This window comes from Gymnogyps californianus, chromosome 15 (assembly GCF_018139145.2).
Source record: "Gymnogyps californianus isolate 813 chromosome 15, ASM1813914v2, whole genome shotgun sequence".
Taxonomy (NCBI): Eukaryota; Metazoa; Chordata; class Aves; order Accipitriformes; family Cathartidae; genus Gymnogyps; species Gymnogyps californianus.
Window position 1 is genome coordinate 7,212,914 of NC_059485.1, and position 19,034 is coordinate 7,231,947.

General features: G+C 42.4%; 1 protein-coding gene across 9 annotated transcripts in view; it reads left to right on the forward strand.

Moving 5' to 3' along the window:
* Nucleotides 1-19,034, forward strand: part of PDGFA (platelet derived growth factor subunit A) — a 135,075-nt gene that overhangs the window by 2,615 nt on the left and 113,426 nt on the right. For 5 of the 9 annotated variants that reach the window (XR_007767334.1, XR_007767333.1, XR_007767332.1 and 2 more), the window contains exons 3-6: nt 6,527-6,631; nt 8,771-8,958; nt 16,825-16,951; nt 18,575-18,657. Coding sequence is in view for 6 of the 9 variants with exons in the window: in XM_050905864.1 (XP_050761821.1) it covers nt 6,527-6,631; nt 8,771-8,958; nt 16,825-16,951; nt 18,575-18,630 (476 nt within the window). In the remaining 3 variants the exon portion in view is untranslated. Of the gene's footprint in view, nt 1-6,526; nt 6,632-8,770; nt 8,959-16,824; nt 16,952-18,574; nt 18,733-19,034 lie in introns of those variants that run through there. The other 4 variants (XM_050905863.1, XM_050905869.1, XM_050905868.1 and 1 more) reach the window with 2 other exon arrangements.

Genomic DNA, 19,034 nt, shown 5'->3' on the forward strand with positions numbered 1-19,034 from the left:
CAGTGTTGCAGGATCCTTCTAGAGTTTAACTCACTGCTTTTTGTATAGCGCTGTATTAACGAGCAGGAATGCACTAGGAACGTATTGTACAGACATAGCTTTCAATTTTCATGTGATTAGGGAGCAAACGGTTGCCCATTACACTGAAAATGGGGATATTTCTCTCTTGCACAATACTTTACCATAGAGGCTAATTACTAATAACCAGATTTGTTGGCATCGGTTTAATATTTTTGGAGAGCAGTGCTTCATCATTATTGCTTATCACTGCAATTAAAGAAGCTTTCACAACAGGGAAGGGGTATGCAATACATATTTCCCCACTTAAGACTGTTTCGGACCAGACAAGTGCACTACTGCTAAAATCTTTTTCCCAGTGAACTCAGTGGAAGGCTTGGCTGCTGTTGCAGAAGGGCTGGATCTGAGCGCTAGCATTTTAAAATACTGCATGCTGCTTCTGCGTTTGAGTCAGTATTCTGTAGCTACCAGAATACATTATTTTTTCAAATACCCCAGTGTAACAAGCACATGCTTCATTTTTAAATACCACTTAGAAGGAGAGCAAAAGTTCACATGGCTCCATTGCAAGAGAATCAAGCAGACAAGTGGAGCAACGGCGGGAGCTGAATAAATTGGTAGATGTAGCAGAGAAATTTATTTCAGAAAATAATTATTTACCTCATGGCAAATATTAGCCAGAGGATGCATGACCAGAAATTGAAGAGGTCAGCCACAAGTTTACCATTTCATTTTGCTGTTTTTGTGCAATTTGTCAGTTTAGAAACCATTAGAGAAACAAGACATAAATATTTTACTATTTCAACATGAAACAGTAATGCCTTAAGACAGGAACTCAAACAATATTAAAAAATAAAAACAAAATATTCAGCCTTTCACCCTGTTCTTGCTTATGTGAGTGCTCCTTTTGCAAACGTGCTAAGCTTTATTCTGAGCTACACAGGCAGGATTGGATCTTCACAGCGAGTAACCAGTCTTTACTACCCGCATTTACGTTTTCTGGGCACAGTCCTGCAGTCTTTACTGTCATGAGTAATTCTTATTAAGGGTTTATCAGAGTGACTAATCGAACACTGAAATTACCATGTTTTCTTCAGTAAACAGGATCGGGCCTGTTTACTATATTTAGTATTAGCTTGGATTAGCAAATCAAATGTTTTCTAGTTGTCACTGGTAAGATGATATTTCTGAAATGTATTTCCTTAGGGCTGTAATTGCATTTAGGGAAGGGCTAGTTCAGTGAGGGCTTGTACAGTAGATAGATTTCTGTTTTATAGCATACACTGATTTAAACTGAGGCTCAGAATAAAAAAGCTCTAGTGATTATTTTCTCCCTCATTTTAGTGCATGGTATTGCCAGTCCTTCTGCATGTGAGTAGCCCTGTTTAAACTCAGTGGGTGGACTCGAGAATTAAGAATGATCTTGTAGGGGAAGAGTTTGCAGGATCAGGCATGCATGCAGAAATATCTGATATTCCCGAGTAACAAGACAGAAACTGTGGAAAATGAAGGAAGAACAGTCATTTTTCTCTCCTGCAATGCAAAGCGTGTATTTTTAATTGGAAAAGTAAGTTTTGTAAGTCAGAGTGGGCAGGTTTTTCTTCTATTCTGACAGATTTGGTCTCTATATTGTAGCGCAGAGATGACTGATAACCCCCTTCATAAAATTAGAAACCACACCCCCAGACCATCTGGCGTATTACTTAAAGAAAAACACTACCCAACATGGAGCTTATCATTGTATTCAAAAAAGAAAATCCAGGCCAATTTGTCAGAGCCCAGTGCTGCATGTCCAATTCAAAGAGAAATCCCTGTAAATGCAACATGAAAATTCTCTGTTTGTATCAGAAACCAGGGTCTTACATTAATGTGCTGGGATTGGGATCCATAGTCAGCGACAGAGTTTCGTTGGCGTGACAGAGAGCAGAGTCTGACCCTATTTAAAACAGAAAGCATGCACCATCCCAGGAAGTAGGCAGCTGTAGCGTGCAGAGTACAGTTTTACTACTAACAGACTAAATCACCGAAACGGGGGCATTTCCTATATTCCGCCTGTGAAGTTCTCTTTGGCTTAGCAGCGTGGTTTTTCTCCTCGCGCTTCACCTCTCCCATCTGTCCTGTGGGAGGTAGAGCGCATTTCATCACCTATTATGTTTGCCTCCCGCTGGGAACAGATTTTCCCCCAGTCATCTCCCTGCGTGGGGAAACGCAGGGCTGAGTGTGCTTCTTTGCATGGGTTAAGGGCATCAACCACAGGGTCACCTTAGGCCATGCGAATTTAACGGCCTGTGATTAAGAACTAGCAGAGCAGCTTTTGTGAGGTGGAGGAACGTTCTAAATTACCAGTATGCTTTCAGGGAAAAGTGTTAGATTGTTGCAGAGCTCAATCTATTGGAAAATCTTCCCTTGACTTTGTGGCTTTTGGTGTGGCGCTCAAATTAAGGATGTTACACTGCAATGTGTTAGCTTTCCTTGCACCTCGTAAACATTATGAGAGGCGGGCATCTGCCGTGTGTGTCCTGTGTTTTTCCTGAGACAGATAGAGGGAATACTCCTCCTCCTTTACAGTTGGTTGATCACATCTAGGTAAAGGGAAAAAAACCTAAACAAAACAGGATCTTGCAGGCTGCTACTTATATTTCCTTTAATAGATCAAAGTTGAAAACTTAATGACATCTATCTGTGCCGTTGGATGTCAGAAGGGCATATTTTGCATCAGCCAGGAAGAAGATCAAACAAACAGATTGACGTTGCCTTGGGCTTTCTGGCTCTAGGACCGATTTGTAAGACAGACCATTTCAGTTTATTGTACCTTACACTGAATTCCTGAAAAAAAGAGATAATGAGAATTTCCTAAACCGCTGCTGCTGGTACTAGAAGTCTTGGACCTATACTTTTTGGATGCACGTCAAAGTGACATCTAGAACCGTTTGTGTTAAGACTGCATATATTGGGGATTGTACCTCACATAAAATTGTTCGGGAAGGAGATGGCAATGCGAAAGTATAAATTGATAAATATAAAATAACAGTAGTCTTAGGATGCTTTCCACATGCTTATTTAGTGAGAAGAGTAATCACATATTGGCAGAATGTCACAGGAACTCTGTGATTTATACTCCATGACCCAGTGGAAAAATGCCAGTCTGACAAAAAAGAACAACTTCAGCTACACTAATGGATTGACCAAGGCTAATTGCAAGAGTTTTTATATCCATCATTGATATGTTGTCAGTACATAAAAGATTACAGAGAAATTTCTTGATCGGCTGCCATGAAAACATTTTTTTTATTATTATTAAAATGTTAAAAGAGAGCTGCATTAATCTGGCTCCATGCAGCATCCTCCGTCTTCACTTAGTGACAAGCAGTGTTCAATTTCTAAACTAAGAACCACCCGTTTCTAAGCTTTCTGCTCTAAGCCTCATTTTGTGAGGCGCTAAGCACCCATAAACTCCCATTTCCTTTGCTAAGAGCTTATCCTTATCCTGCAACTTCATGCTCCTAAATCAGTACATTAGGGGGAAAAACTGATGCAAATTAGGTATCAGGCTTCTTTAAAGTCAGACTAGAGAGTGCTATTTGTAAATACCGTAGCATCATTGTTTTAATGGAATAAAAGAAAGTCTGCTGGCCACACATCCAGAGTCAAGTGTGGATTTCAAAGCTGACTTTCTGATATTTCAGTCCTACTCGGGCGAGACTCCTGTTGACTGAAAGATGGCTTGAAGTGCAGTGATTTTGCCATTGACTTCACTGGGAAATGGAATTCCTTCCAAATGCCTGTGGGGATCAGGGGGGCACCAAGCACCTTTAGCATTACAGTGGCTTCTGGCTCCAGCCATGGGCTCCGTAATTCTGTTTATTAAAAAAAAAACCATCGATGCCATGTCGATAGCAATAGTACAATTTGTGTTGCATAATGCATTGAGGTTTGACTGGAACTTGTTTTGCAGTCTGCTGTGCTAGCTGTGTAGATCTCTTTTTTTAACCCCCACAGCGAGACATGAACTTATGAAATGATATACATGCCTAAGATATGTAGTGAGACAGTGAGATACAGTATGAGCCAGAGGCCTTCTTCACCTTAGAAATCATCTTATAAGCAACACATGCTCCTCGACATGTCATTTTGCTTTATAAACATGATGATAGAATATGGCTAATTGCAGCTGAGTTGAGCAGTTATATATAAGCACATGGCTTAACATATTGGTTAGCTGATCATACTATTCCTTTAGTCTTACCAGTTTCTTTAAACAAGGCAGCAAGAAATCAGTCATGTTAGAAGGGAGCTATGCCAGCGTGTTGAACGTGGGATTAGGACCTGTGGCTCAGGCCTGCCGTACAGCTGGCATCATCGACGGTTTCTCTTTTCAGCAAGATGTCCGTGCCCACCAAGCAGTTCGGATTAGAGGCATTAGTTTTGTGTTTAATCTTTTTTAAACATTGTTTGCATGTGGACAGAGATGCTTCTTGCTCTGAGCCTAGCTTGGATCTTATGCTGAGCAGAATTCATGCTGCTTTCTTTTGAGTATCACTTCGTTGCCTCAAATTGAGGGAGAGGTTGTGACAACTCCAAGCTGCCAAAAAGGAGGTCAGTCTTAAGGTGCTGGGTGGGTGAGCGCTAGGAAGCAGAAGAGGGCTGGAGGAACATCAGAACGGATCCTCATTTTGCATAACACCATTTGGGGTCAGGTGGATGGCCTGGTGCCATTGGAATGGGATGTGGGAGACCTGGCTCCGCTCCCCAGCTCAGTTGCAAACTTCCTGTGGGGTCTCAGGCAAGCCGTTTTATTTACCCCACTGATGAGTCTTCTGGAGTACGGGGTACAATAAAAGCAGAAGTAAAATCCATTAGTCTTTGCTGTGTTACGTTACAGGACCCAGACTGCAAATAAGGCCCACTATCAGCTAATCAGTTAGGTTCCAAAATTTCCCATCAAAATCAATGGGAAACAAGCACTTTACATAGGAAGTAGGAGCCAACTTATTTGGGTAAATGGAGAGTCTGGATTTCACACTGACTTACTTCAGACAAGGATCTGTTCAGCTGATAAGGAAAATAGACAGGACCAGTGGGTGATCCTGGCACTACCTCTTGGACCTCCCATTTCATCTTCTCTTAGCTACCTACGGTAGTATTTTCCAAGAAGCAAAGATAAGTCGTGAGGCACAGAACTCTTTCTAAGGTGCTGAAGATGCCACTGTCTTCATCTCTTTCCAGGCTCTGCAGGTGATTTCACAAGCTGCATGCTCTTTAGGGCAGGATTTCTTGGAGGGAGGAGAAGATGAGTTGGTTTGTTTGTAGAGCAGACCCTTATCATGTGTATTACTAATAAAGCTGAGAATAAAACAAGTTTCAGAGTCACAGTCAACTGTGCATACAAAACGAACTGGAAGCAGGGAGCGTGTCAGTGCGGAAAACAGGAGTGTAGGACGTTGGTAGCTTGTAGAGAGGGTAATTGAGTACTGTGTAATAACCATTTACATTTTTTAGTGCACATCACAGTTTTCTTTGGAGCCAGCAGTGAAACCTTGAAACTCTCCAGTGACGTTACAGAGGGCACTCCAAGCAGCAGAGTGCTAAAAATCTTAGTTTTGGTGTACTGGAATCTGTATGCAGCCCTCAGTTTGCTTACATCTTCCTGATCCCCTGTTTGCAGATTGTGCTTGTCGTTTTCAGAACCCCACTGCATGGGACATGACCTGGGCTGCTTCACTTAACAAAACCAAATAGTTGGAGCAGTTATTTTGTTGTTTTTTTATGATAAATGAAATGCCAAGTTTTCCATCTTTGCTTTTTCTCATGGCCCTTTAACCCATGTGGTAGGCTTATTTAGGGAACAAGACAAGCCTGGATGCAGTCCCAGAGTTTGCAGTAGCTTCAGATGCCCCTCCAAAGGTTAGGATACTTCACAGGGGATTTGTTCTGCAACAGAGAGGCTAAAAGGAAACCCATGCTAGTTACTTTTTGCTTTTGATTCTGTCCTGGTACTGCCCTGAAAACCAAGCAAGAGAAAATTTACAGAGGCAGCATTGTTGCTGTTGGGTGTGTAATACCATATTTTTTACCATAGCCTCATACCAGAACTTCAAAAAACTTAGAAGAAACGTTTCACGTGAAGTATTATTGTTCTTATTTCTACACCTTTCCAGTAAGAAAAGCTGTATTATGCCTTTCACATAAAAATGCCACTGTTTTATTTTAGATATGGTTCTGTATCACAGTGTGTGCACTGTTTCTGGGGACTTTCAGTAAAATGGATATTAGAATTAAATTGTGTGTGCTTATACATGACATTTAATGCTTATACATGACATTTAATGTGTATGCCTTCCCTGCCTTATGCCCTTGCAATTGCATTAACGGCAGTTACATTAGACTAATTGCAGCAGGATTTGGTCTTGTGCATATGAACAGCACAGATTTATATGGATGGAACGGCACTGTAGTGACATTGATGCGAATAACATAGCTGAGGTTAATATTTTGTTTCCTGTTCTAGGATATGATGATGTTTCAGAAACAAACTTGAGATCTTACAGTGTTCATTCTGCTAAACATGTGCAAGAGAATCGTCCTGTGCCCATTCGCAGAAAAAGAAGCATTGGTAAGAAACAAGCTGTTTGTACTTAGGGAGTAAAAACAGAGGGGGTGCTTTTGGTCAGCCAAGCAGGACATTTCACTGGAAAAATGTGACACGCACAAAGGGAAAAGGCCATTTCTAGTTTCTGCCTTTCTTTTTGCACAAAACGAGCCATTGCCTGAGAAGCTGTCTTCTGGAGGATGTCCATAGGAGACAGACAAGCACAAATTCTTTACATTCACTTTCTTGTTGCAGCATGTTAGAAAGCTAGACCTTGGTTAGAAAATGCTGTGATATTCAATGTATAATTCATAGTGTGGGGAACAACTACAGCAGTGTGCTTTAAAAAACATCAACAGTTGGTAGAGTTTTCAGTACAGAAGCTCCACAAAAGGAAACAGCTTGACTCTTTATTCACAAGAAAAAAACAGCTTATCCAAAAAATTAAAAGCCATTGATGGAAACGCTGGGGCATTGATTTCCATCATTGCGTAGGGCACCAGGCATGTTTACAGGGTATTTTGTTCTTATTAAACAATAATGATGGTGATCCAACAAAGTCCAAATATAAATTTAAGGAGATGCTAATGAATTTTAGAACAGGATTTGTATGCAGTGCTTGTTCATCTGATTAGATCTTTTACCGTTTTACCGTTCCATTTGACTGTGGAAAACATCCATGATCTTATCTATTATAGGCAATTCAGAGTCAATATATTTGTACTTTAAGCTATGGTGGTACGCAGGAGATAGCACAGCATGCTGTCAGCATGGATTTGCAGTGTGAATTGGCAAGCGCGCTCGTCACATTGAATGCCTCTAGAGAACAGCGGTTCTGAAACAGTCTGCTACACTTGGCACCTTACTCTGCAAGGTGTTGAATGCCTCCCCATAAAAGTCAGTGGGAACTGAGTATGCTCAATAACTTGCAGGAGTTGCCAGCTATCTTGCAGTATTGGATCCGTTAATTTTCTTGAGTTCGTGGCATTGGGGATTGAGAAGAAGATTTTTCACTCTACTTAGCTGACTGAAATGCATCTCTTCCAAAACTAAGCCTAGATTTTCATGTTACAGGCACAGGCCAGGCCTGAACTTCTTGTACTTCAGAAGTAACTGAAGAAGCGCAGGCAGTATTCCAGTTCCCTGACACATCTAACCCAAAGCTATCAATGCTTCCACTGTAAGGCAAAAAAATCCAAGCTGCCTTCAGAGAACTTATCATCAAACAAGTTGTCCCTGCAATTGCTATTATTTTCTGGACCGTTTTGAATTACCAGCTTGACTTCTTAGGTAGTCCCTAGGCTGAGAATGATACATGGTTTGGATTTTTCATGGCAGCATCATGCAGCTGTATAGAGCTACTCTTCATGATCCTCATGTGGCTGAAACTGTTGTCTACACGCTCACCTTACCTGAGCCCAGCAGGATATTGGTTTAGCTGCAGGTGTTTTGGTCATGCTACTCTGTGGTTTTGCCTCGTTCAAGAAATAGCAAATTGAATAAACCCCACCATGTACAAAGCTTTGATAACTTCATTCAGAAAAAATGGCAGTTGCCCTTTGGGATGGCAGACGGATCAGACTCCCTGATGTGGGGATGTTAAGGTTTTGGAAGTGGAAACCCAAGAGTCGAAAGTTTCAAGCTGGCGCACGTTGTTTCCCAGCTCAGCCAATTTGGCTGTGATATAAATATCCTCAGTGCAACTTCTGTGGTTGTATTTGCCAGGTATTGCACGTCTGTGTGATAATACGTGCGTGCAGTGATCGCCCCAATGTTGTAAAGTAACAGCTGCTGTTAACGCAGTCGCTATGAGGCGGTATTAGAGGATCATCTAATCTGGAGAAGCCCCTGGCTTGCTGAGAGGGGATTGTCTTATCTAATGGTATGCGCTCCGAGCTATGTTGGGAGCCAGGCCATTGTAAACCCTCATTTTAGGGCTGGGCTTTTGGGAGTGAGTCAAGCTTCTCCCTAGGGTAGCACACACAGTTTAGTGGTAGGCAAACAGTACTCGGCACCGACTTGTCAGTAAGCAATGGGAACCGAGAACGCCATCTCAACCTACCAGCTAAGGGTGCCGCTCATAAATCGATGGTGTAAAGTATCTGGGTGCTCTGAGGTGAGAGCAGCTGCTCACCTGGAAGTGTGAATTTCTTGTGTTCGCAGAGGAAGCCATCCCAGCTGTCTGCAAAACACGGACGGTTATATACGAGATACCTCGGAGTCAGATTGATCCCACCTCTGCCAACTTCCTGATATGGCCACCCTGCGTGGAGGTGAAACGTTGCACTGGCTGTTGCAACACCAGCAGCGTGAAATGCCAGCCATCGCGGATACATCACAGAAGCGTCAAGGTGAGCAAATCGTGGCTGCAGAGCCCTAAGAGGGTCCTCTTCAGTCTAAAAACTCCAGGTATTCTTGTGGCTGTTCTGTATGACCTGGATCTTTATTATCCATCATCGTAGCCACAGGATCAGATACAATGCTCCTCTCCATTTTGAGTGGGCAGATGGCCTTTTCAAGTTACATGATCATTGGAAAATCTTGGGTTTGGATTTGATTTTCACAGGATTCCCTTTAGGTTTTTCTTCTTTTGTAATGAAAATAAAGTTGATTGTGTCTTTCCCATGATCTCGCACAGTACAAATCTTAAAGTTAAGAAGATAAGATGACTCAAGGGGCATTGGACTTAAAAAAATAAATAAATCACAGTATGGAATGCTGTTTTCTTAATTAAATATTATGCAGCCTAAATTGGGCTTTCATATTTGACAACATAACACTTTTGATCTGAAAAAATGTGTTTCAAATTATCGTACCCCAGGGATAGAAGACTCAATGGCTTCATGCTGTATTTACTCATTAGAAAAAATCCCTGTTGCAATTTTCCAGTAAATATTACGTGAAATATTTCTTATGTTCATTCGGCTTCACTGTGTTCTAATTTTTATCAGTATTTAAACAAGTAATGTTGATCTACATCTGCGTGTAGATTAGACTTACACTTAGCATTTATATTGTTAAGACTCTGAATTCTTGTTGCCCTGAGTATTTTAAGAGCAGAATTTAAAAAAACCCCCACCATTCTTCAACATAAAATTGCCCAGCACAACACACTGATCACTGTACTTGCAATGGATTTCTTATTGAGAAAGGTGCTGTTAATGTAGCCCTGTACGTCCTAAACACAAAATAAGGCATCTAAGCCATTTCATTGTTTTTCATACACACAGGCATGCATCTGAGCAGAATTCTTCTTTTTCATTTCTGAACATCTGAAAAATGCTTGCACACCCAAATAAGCTGGAGAAACATCTGAACAGACTCCCTCAGTCTTTCCAAAAATAATTATACTTTACACTTGCTTGCTGCCCTTCCTTTGTGGGATACGCTTTGCAGAAACAATTAAAAATGAGGAAAAAATTGGGATCAATAATTGTTTGGGGGCTGAGAACAAACTGGGGAAGTTGAAGCACTACAGTTGTAAGCCATTCAGAATAGGAGCTAAACAGCAAAGTGCCTCAGGGTTATAATATCTCGTGCTGTTGCCTTTGGGTTTGATACAGCTTCCAGTTGATTTTGTGTAGCAACTGATACATACAAAGCAGCTGGAGATGCCCAGCAAAGAGTTGAGCCGTGTATTGTGAACTTGCTGGTGGTACTTGTGTGTGACATTGCAACCCTGTGCTTGTTTCCTACCCCTGCAGTGATGGGGAAGATTATTAGAGAGAGAGAGAGGTTTGGCTGTCGAAGTCCCCTGCTGCTGAGGACACCGAGGGTTCCCTGGAAGCTGCAAACTCCACAACTGGCAGCAGCTTTGCAGGATGTCATTGCTGGGGCTGCTTCCCCAGCGCACCACCATGTTAAAGAAATCTTAGTTTCTCATTCAGTCCGCTGATACGGTTTTAGTGCTTTTAGATTTGCATTCATTTTAGTAGGGCACAAGCTAAAAGTAGGCTCAGCTGAGGAGCTGCCTTTTGTGGCTGTGTAAATATATTGCAACCAGCAATATCAATATACGTCAGCCAGCTTTGGAGGACTTTTTTTTTCAAGCTCCAAACAGTCATTAAGTAGAAGGAAAAAAAAGGACAAGAGGTCAAGCAGGAACAGGATGTTCATTGTAAAGGTTGTAGGCTGACCCCACTGTCACACCAGAAATCTCTGAACAGAATCCATATTTATGCTCTCCAGAGTCAGATCCTCTTGTAGCTTTGATATAATTGATGGTTTTATGAGCCTTTTGCCAATCCTACGTTCAGAGCTGAATGTCTGCTCATGCCATTAAGTAGCTGGCCCGGAGTGAGGGTCGCTGCAAAGGTAGGGGGAGCGGTTTTGGAGAGCCCTTTTAGCTGTTCCTGCAGCGCGGTTGGAAAGCCGTCTTGTGTTTTCCCCTGATGTCAGACTGCATAAAAGCGCTCTTTTGATTGAACATTGAAAAGGCTTTCCCCACTTCCTCTTCATTGACAAGGTAGTGAGATCATAGCTGGCCCATTCACACTAGAAAAATGTTCATCCAGAAAGGTCAGCAAGTGGGTTTGCATCATCCAACAGGCGAAAGCAAAGGGTGTTTTCTTTGTCTTACTGAGGGCCACTGTAGTCAAGGTTAAGAGACGGCCGTGGCAGTGTGGGAGGAGCGGCGGAGGTGCTTGTATTGGGGCATTCCGTTCCTGGGACATGATTCAAAGGCTGTAGGGTTCGGGGATGTCCTTACTTCGCCTTCACTGAGCTTTGGTCAGTGAAGTACCGTTAATGGGCTTGTGGAATTGGAGCTGTAGGGAGGCTCCAAGCCAGGGGTGTTGGTGGAACAGCTTCCCCGAAACGGGTCCTCTAAGGTTTCCCTTTCATGGGGTGGGTTAGTAAAAGGTAGGTTTGCCCTGCACTATAACAGAGTGAGCCCACGAGAGCGCAGCCTCCTGGTCCTAAAGACATCTCCATTCAGCAAGCTGTACCTGTACAGCGCTGCAAAAATCGGACTGAAATAAAGAGGCTGGTGGGGAGTTGCTCTTTGATAGGAAGGAAAGAATTGCATTTCTGTCCTGATAGAGTAATGGTGACAAGGATTGGTGAGTTAGGGGTGTTGGTGTCTGCTACAGATATATTTCCTCCCCTGTCTGCAAAAGCATTTCAGTAACATCTGCAGATTCTGTTGCATCTGCACAGCAAGATCAAGTATTTACCAAGTACCAGACCATAATTTATTTGGGGGGTTTCTGAACTGAGTCTTCCCAAGAGGTTTTTCATAACATTGAGCATGATGTTCTTAGTGTTTTTGGTCACAGCAGCAAAAGTTAATATTATAGAGCAAGTCCTGCCTATACTGCTAATTTTGAATAGCCAAGCTGAATATTACGGTTGTTTGCAGCAAGGCTTATGTCCAAAGTAAGAAACAAGAGCTAGATCACTCCATCTACCTCAGCCTTGCCTTCTGCTTGGCCTTGAGCCATAGCCATACCAGCTTTAGCCATTTCTGAATATTCACTGTTGAGCTGATTTGGGGAAGTTTAACCTAGTATACTCTTACAGTAAATTAATATGAGGGAAAGACACAGAGAAAAGGAGGGAATGCTGGAGCAGCTCCTCAGCTGTCATCTGGGAGTTGTTCAGAGAGGTTTCGAAGAGAGATGGAAAAAAATGCAGGGAATTCAGAACGAGTTGTTCAGCAGAGCTATCCAGCCTCTGAAGAGGTTAAAAAGGCCTTGCAGAAGAAATTGCACGTGGAGGTAAAATGGCTGTATGTAATGTTTGCAGGTTTAAGAACATTTTTCTTCAGTGACTGTTTCTATCATTAGGATAAACAGCACTTCGATTTTAGCTGTGGCTTAGCTGGAATTACTGCCAGCACTTGGTGGCACCTGCAGGCAGGACCAGCTGACAGGTATCAAAGGTCAGTTTAAGAATGGGAGAAACAAGGGAAACCCCGATAGAGGTGAAGACCAGACGGAAAACCCGAGAGGTGCCCTCAGAGCATGAGAGTAACGCTGTCATCGCGAGTCGCCTGGCAGAGGGCGAGGTCTGGCTGCTCTCCCTCAGGGAGAGAGGACATGAGACACCCCACATCAGCCATTCCCCCACCTCTCCTTCCTTCCCCCCACCCCCCCCCCCCGAGGGGGGGTAACGAGCGTGCTGCAGCACCCTCCAGTTCTGCCCCCGGACCCTTCCTCCAGCCGAGCCCCCGCTGAGCCGCCGCCAGCCCGGCCGCTGAGGCGGCTCCCGCCGCGGGTACGGCCTGCTGCCCCTCCCCCGACGGCCTTCCCAGCCTGCCCCGCGGCCGCCTCAGCTTCCCGCGCCGCGGGGACTGCGTTTCCCAGCGTGCCCCGCTGCCGTGAGAGGGCTTCCCGCCGCCTCCCCGGGGTCTGGCGGGGCCGCAGTCCCCCCCGACCCGGGGCTGTGACAGGGCTTCCCGCCGCCTTGGGGCCAGGCAGGGCCGTAGCTCCGCCATCCGGGGCTGTGACGGGGCTTTTCCCGGCTCTCTGTCCCCGGAGCTGTGACAGGGCCGCCCCTCTCTGTGCGCTGACAGGACAGTGCACTCCTGGGCCTCGCTTCCCTGCAGGGAAAACTCTCCCTGCCCCACCTTAAATAACTCTGCACGAGGCTTTTCTGAGGTAGGGATTTTGCCAGAGGAGTGCCCTGTGAATGTATTTAATGGGTGTTTTAGGATGGGTGGCTGCCAGGCTCTGAGGCGGCTGGCCTCCCTGCCACTTCCCATGCTGCCTGTGCTGGGGACGCATGCAGAGCTGGCGCAGTGTGTCCTGGAAGGCACTGTGCCAGTCCTGCCGTCCTGTCCCTGCAGCGGTGGCTCCAGTCCTGTGAAACGCTCAGTGACTTGCCAGGCCCTGTAGGATCCTTGATCCCTGCTCAGTCCTCGTGGTGCCTTTATGCCCTGGTGACTTATGTCTTCCTCACAGACCTGAGGGCTGTAAAGATCACAGTTGCAAGGTGAAGGTAGCAACTTCCATTGTATCAGCCCGCATTTATTTTAATATGGAAGAAATAGGTGCTTCGAAAAAGCATCCTCATTCGGTTGCTTTTTGGTTTTATTTCCCATCCTGTATTTAGCTATCAGCCACACGAGTTTTGCTGTTATGAGGAATTTTCTGTGCTGAGACATCTCTTGCAAGTTCCTGCCCATGATAAATTTTGGCTTTGTGCTAGAAGTGTTTTGGACACTTCTGCTTACAGTCTTGTTTTTTTTCCTGCTATTACTCCCTGATTTCATCTCTCTTGGAGAAGCTCTAGAAAAGGTGTTCCCATGATGTTTCCGTTAGGCCACATATTTTTATCAGATTTTATTTTCATTTTTACTTAGCCACCACACCATACCGCAGGACAGTACCTAGAGTCTACAGTGATGCAAGTATGGTGCCACCGATGATACACCATTTAACTAAGCTAGTCAGTTATTTTGCTGTCTTTCTCTTAGAGAGTTTTTATATAGTGATATTTTGTGGTTTTGGAGGATTTGCGGATTTTTAGTTTTGTTGCGTTAGAGACAAGTAAAAGAAGGTGATGTTGGTTTGTTGAGGACTGACCATCTCAAAGCAGTTGGTAATACACTTGAGAGTAACTGTAAACACCAGGGAGAAAAATACAAAGAAGAAAAAAGATGCTAACACAAGGCCAAATCCCATGCTGTTAGCATAGCTATCCCTGTTTATACCCACTGAAAATCTGACCTGCAACCTTCATCATTTTAGATTAGCATCCTGTGTGGCAGCAGGTGTTAACAGATGACACAAGCACAGCAATTTATCTGGTTTGTGCTGCTTCAGTTTGAATATTTGCAACATCTTACAAAACAACATTCCTTCAACTTGTGTAGCATGAAGTAGGGCAGTGGAACGTATGCTGGATTGTATTTTAACTACAGTACAGTAAAAAACAGCTTTAAATTGCTGCGTAAGTTCATTATGATCCTATTCTTCAAAGTATTATCTTTTTTGGTTTTTTTTACTGTTGTTTAATACTAAATAGCCACAGGAACTGCATATATCTTTCAGTTTGGAAAACCAAGCAAGACAAGAACAGACTTTAAAAACCTTGATTACAGTTTATTTTTGTTGCATGTAATTTTCAATAAGAGTGGTTTATTCTAACAGCTGTAATAAGCGTGGCAGATCTGAAAGCTGTTTCATGATTGCTGGGTCTCTTTCTTTGTCTGTGATGATGGAGGTGTCTTAATTACTGTTTGTTTTTGTAAATTTTAAGGATTAGTCATCCTTTGATGCCAGATGACTCAGTTGTACCATACATTTTCAAATCTTTGCATTCAAAGGCTTGATGGAGTTGGGTTCTGATAGGAGATTTTGAAACATACTGCTTCGACCCATAGTTAAGTCTTTCAGCAAAAGCATTCTTGTATGTCACGGCCAGCTCTTAATCTGTTTATATGGAGGTCTGGCAGTTTTGGAAGATACCTTTTAATGTGGACACTTTACTTATTGCATCTGTCTCTCTGCAACTTTTGTTTGCTGGGTAAATGAAAATCGTCTCCAGATCCTGTTGACACAAGAGGTGGTGACTAAAATGTGGATCTGAACTCCTTGCTCCATGAAAGCAACGGCAGATCTGCTATGGACTTTAATAAGGCCAGGATTTTGCTCCTAGCTTCTGTTACTGTCATTCAGAGGTCCTTGGTAGTTTGTGTCCACAGAGCCAGAAGAGTGTTTATGGGAACTGGGAATGTGATGGTTTTTTCCAGCCGCCACTCTCATTTTGTGACACTGTTGTTCCAGTTTTGGGAATGCCAGGGAATGATTTTCATAGTATGAAGATTGATGTGGAGCATTAAATCCTCACCAAACACACATTACCAGGAGAGTCTAGTGTAATTGTCGATGCTTTAATTGGTAGTAACCGGAGCTTTTGGTTGGATCAGACTTTATGGCTTTCTCACGTAACTTTTGTAGAGACAACCAGCCTCTCTTGTCCTTCTGCTCCCTCATCTCTTATTTATAATGCATACCTGTATTATGTAGTCTTCTTGTTTGCTGGGACAGCCACATTGCAGCCCCCTTCTGTCAAATGGTAGATAAATCATTAGTAGGACTGAGAGGCCATGATTTCATTTTAGTGATTTCCATTTCAAACAAATAATTAGCACCTATTCATGCAGTGTTTAACACAATTGTGAACTAAACATTGGACCCCTTACACACTGTCTGCCATTCTCTTTGCCCACATTATGCCGTATTCCCTTGCACAGCTATGACCATCGTGCCCGTTACACTTAGCACAAGTCGGTGCCCAGCATCCCGCAACCCATTTCAGTGCCCCAGCACAGCAGTGTTCCTGCCCCCTGCACTGTTCCTCCTCTCCTGGCTGCCGGCACCAAGTTGATCAGAATGTCCGCATGTTCAGTATCCCCCCACCCCAACGTCCTTCTCTTCTGCATTGGTTTCCTTCGCATGAGAGACCTGCATGTAGCCAGAGCTTCTCCAGCATGCTCCTTCCTCCAACCTCACCTTGCCCTCCAGACCTTTTTTTTTTTAAGGATGCCAGTGCTTTGGCCCAAAGTGGAGCAGTGCAGTTGGAAGCGGTTGGATGGATTGGAGAGGAATAGCGTACCTGCCAGCTATCCACAATAAAGCCAAAGGCTGGATCCAGTTTGCAAGTGGTAGTTCCCTTGGACCTAAAAACAGTGCATGGGAGCTCTTGTAAACAAGTCCCAGGTCATTGCAAGAAGTGAGTGGGACTGAGATTGCTGCTTTCTACGCTGATACTCAGATCCTGGTTCTGTAGAGTTGAACACTTTATGTTCAGAGGGCTCTGGAGACACCAATTTGTAAATTAGGAAATGTATTACAAACCAACTTAATGCCTTCACTGTTAGCCTTTGGCTTAAGAACGGTGGTCAAGATGTACAGAAGATCATGCTAAAAGTGGCAGTCTACAAGAACAACCACTGATTTGAATCTGTATAGAAGTTTATTGTGATATAGGTGAAAACTGAGTTGCTTGAAACTTCAAACCGAAATGAATGGGAAATTGTTTTATATCTTGGGGGAAAAGAAAGTTGTTTCAAACTGCTGAACTTGAATAAACAAATAGTCTGTGCAATAAATAGTTACACGATGCACAATTAAGATAAAAGATGATTAGTATGCTAACATTTTATATGGGTTTGGCTACATTAAAAAATAGAGGTATATAGTTATCTGTCTTCAGTTCTGAACTATAACTATGTTAATGTGTGTCAGTACATACCTCATTGTATTTTATAGGTGGCAAAAGTGGAATATGTTAGAAAAAAGCCAAAATTAAAAGAAGTTCTGGTGAGATTAGAAGAGCATATGGAATGCACCTGTACATCATCAAATACTAATTCAGATTATAGAGAAGAAGAAACTGGTATGTTTTCCTTTTATTTTTGCATTAATGCTGATTTCATATGGACCTTATTTTTATATTAGTAAAGAATGTAAAGCAAACTTTGCTTCCAGTGAACTCAGTAGAGGAGCTCCCAGCTACTTCTCTTTGTGTTGAAGATGCAAAATTAGGGACAGTTTGTGCTGTATAAAGAGTTTGGATTTGAAGTTTAAAGTGTATCAATTCTCATTAGGTTAGCCTTTAAATAAATGTAAATGCCCAGTAGTATTCAGGTCTTGCTTAACTAAGTTAAAGGTTGTCATGTTGCAGCTTACTGGTGAACTCTCTTGCCTAATTTCTTTAGACTTTGTGGAGACAGGGCTAAGGCTGAGATTTACTTGACCTTGGGGAAAATATTAATGAAATGAATGTGAAGTACTTAGGAATACATTCAATATTCAAGAGTAAGGAGTTTTGAAACAACATTGCCCATTCCTGTTGTTTTCTATAGTCGAGAATTTATTGTCAGTTGTCACGTTAAACCTAAGTTTGCCTTATCAAGACAGCATTTAAGTTACCATGGGGAAAGACTTACGGGGAAAAATACTTACTTTCAATCTGACTTTCATAAAACCACCTAAAATCATTAGTTCAGATCCTCTTACTAGGGTGCAATCAATGCAGAACGTGACACATATTCAGGAAACCCACTACAGTAGAGAGGACACCTCCCTTTCTCCTGATTTTGGTTGAAGGCAGCCTCAAAAGTTTGTTTTGCACCTCTGCCGGGAATTTAGGGGTGCAGTAGACCCAGCCTAAAATTAGAGTCAGTGAAGAGCGGGTAAATATAGGAGGAAAGCTGCCCAAAGGTGATGGATTTCTTAGGTGGCTGGGTAAGGAAGGGTTTTCTGTACTGTCTCCATCCAGCATGGAGACATAAATCTGGTCTAAGTGAATGTAAACTTCGGTTGCTATGTACAGAGCAGAAGAATTAGAATTTGTGTAAAAGCAAGGTTAGGCCTCTGCTGTGATTTTGTTGGACATCAATTTATAATCTGAGCTGAGTGTTTTAGCTGAAACTAGGTTGAGTTATGAGTAGACAAAACCACATATAAAATGGTTATTTTTATGTGTGTATGGTTTGATATTTTTTCTGTCTTCTATTTGGAAAAGAGTTTCATTAGATCAATTTCAGTTTTCCAAAATGTCTTTAATCGCCAAAGACTAAGCAGTTAAGATTTTACGATGAAAACTTTTCTTTTTGATGTGTGTGAAAAATGGGGTAGAATTGTCATGGAAGAATATAGATTTCTAGGATTTAATTACTGATTGATAGGAACAAAACTTGCACCAGCAAGTGGATGGTGAGCTGAAAATAGCTTAACTACAGAGCTGAAAGCAAATGTTGAGTACTGCATGGTAACAGTAATTATAGATGGATCTTGGAAATGACGTATGCAATGCCAGCTTCGTTTATTATTTCTTTACTTTTGTATAATTACTTTGTAAACAGAATGTCAAATCAGACGTTATAAAGTTATTACTTTAATGCAAAGGATAATGAGATTTCTTTGAAATGTAAACGGTTTGAGTATTTATTACTTCAGTGTTCAACGAAATGCATTACCTTAGGGCTTTTTACCAGCCCTGCCCTTATGTTAACAGGAAGGCCTAGGGAATCAGGTAAAAAACGGAAACGAAAAAAGTTAAAACCAACATAAAACCTACTGGAACTATTTGATATTCAGGTAGGACCTATATGCTGAACACCCTAATAGCACAAGTACTGGAAAACTTAATCAAATATCATCACTTCAACTTAATCACTGTTCAAAATCTTGACACTTGCTACCTCAAGGCTGCAAAGAGATTAGATTTGATTGGCTTTGATAATTCTACCTGCTGGTATTTTTCCTTTAAGCTCCACATCACCATCAGCATCTTACATTCTTGAGCTACTTCCTTTTCTTGCCTTTTTTGTTTCTGGTTTTTTTGGAGGGTGCTAATACTTCAGCTTCTGAAATCTCAAGTTCCATTGCCTCTGCTTTTGTTTCATTATTACTGATTTCTGAGGTCAAAGCATCACATAATAATGCATGAATGAATTGCCAGGTTACAAATTGTT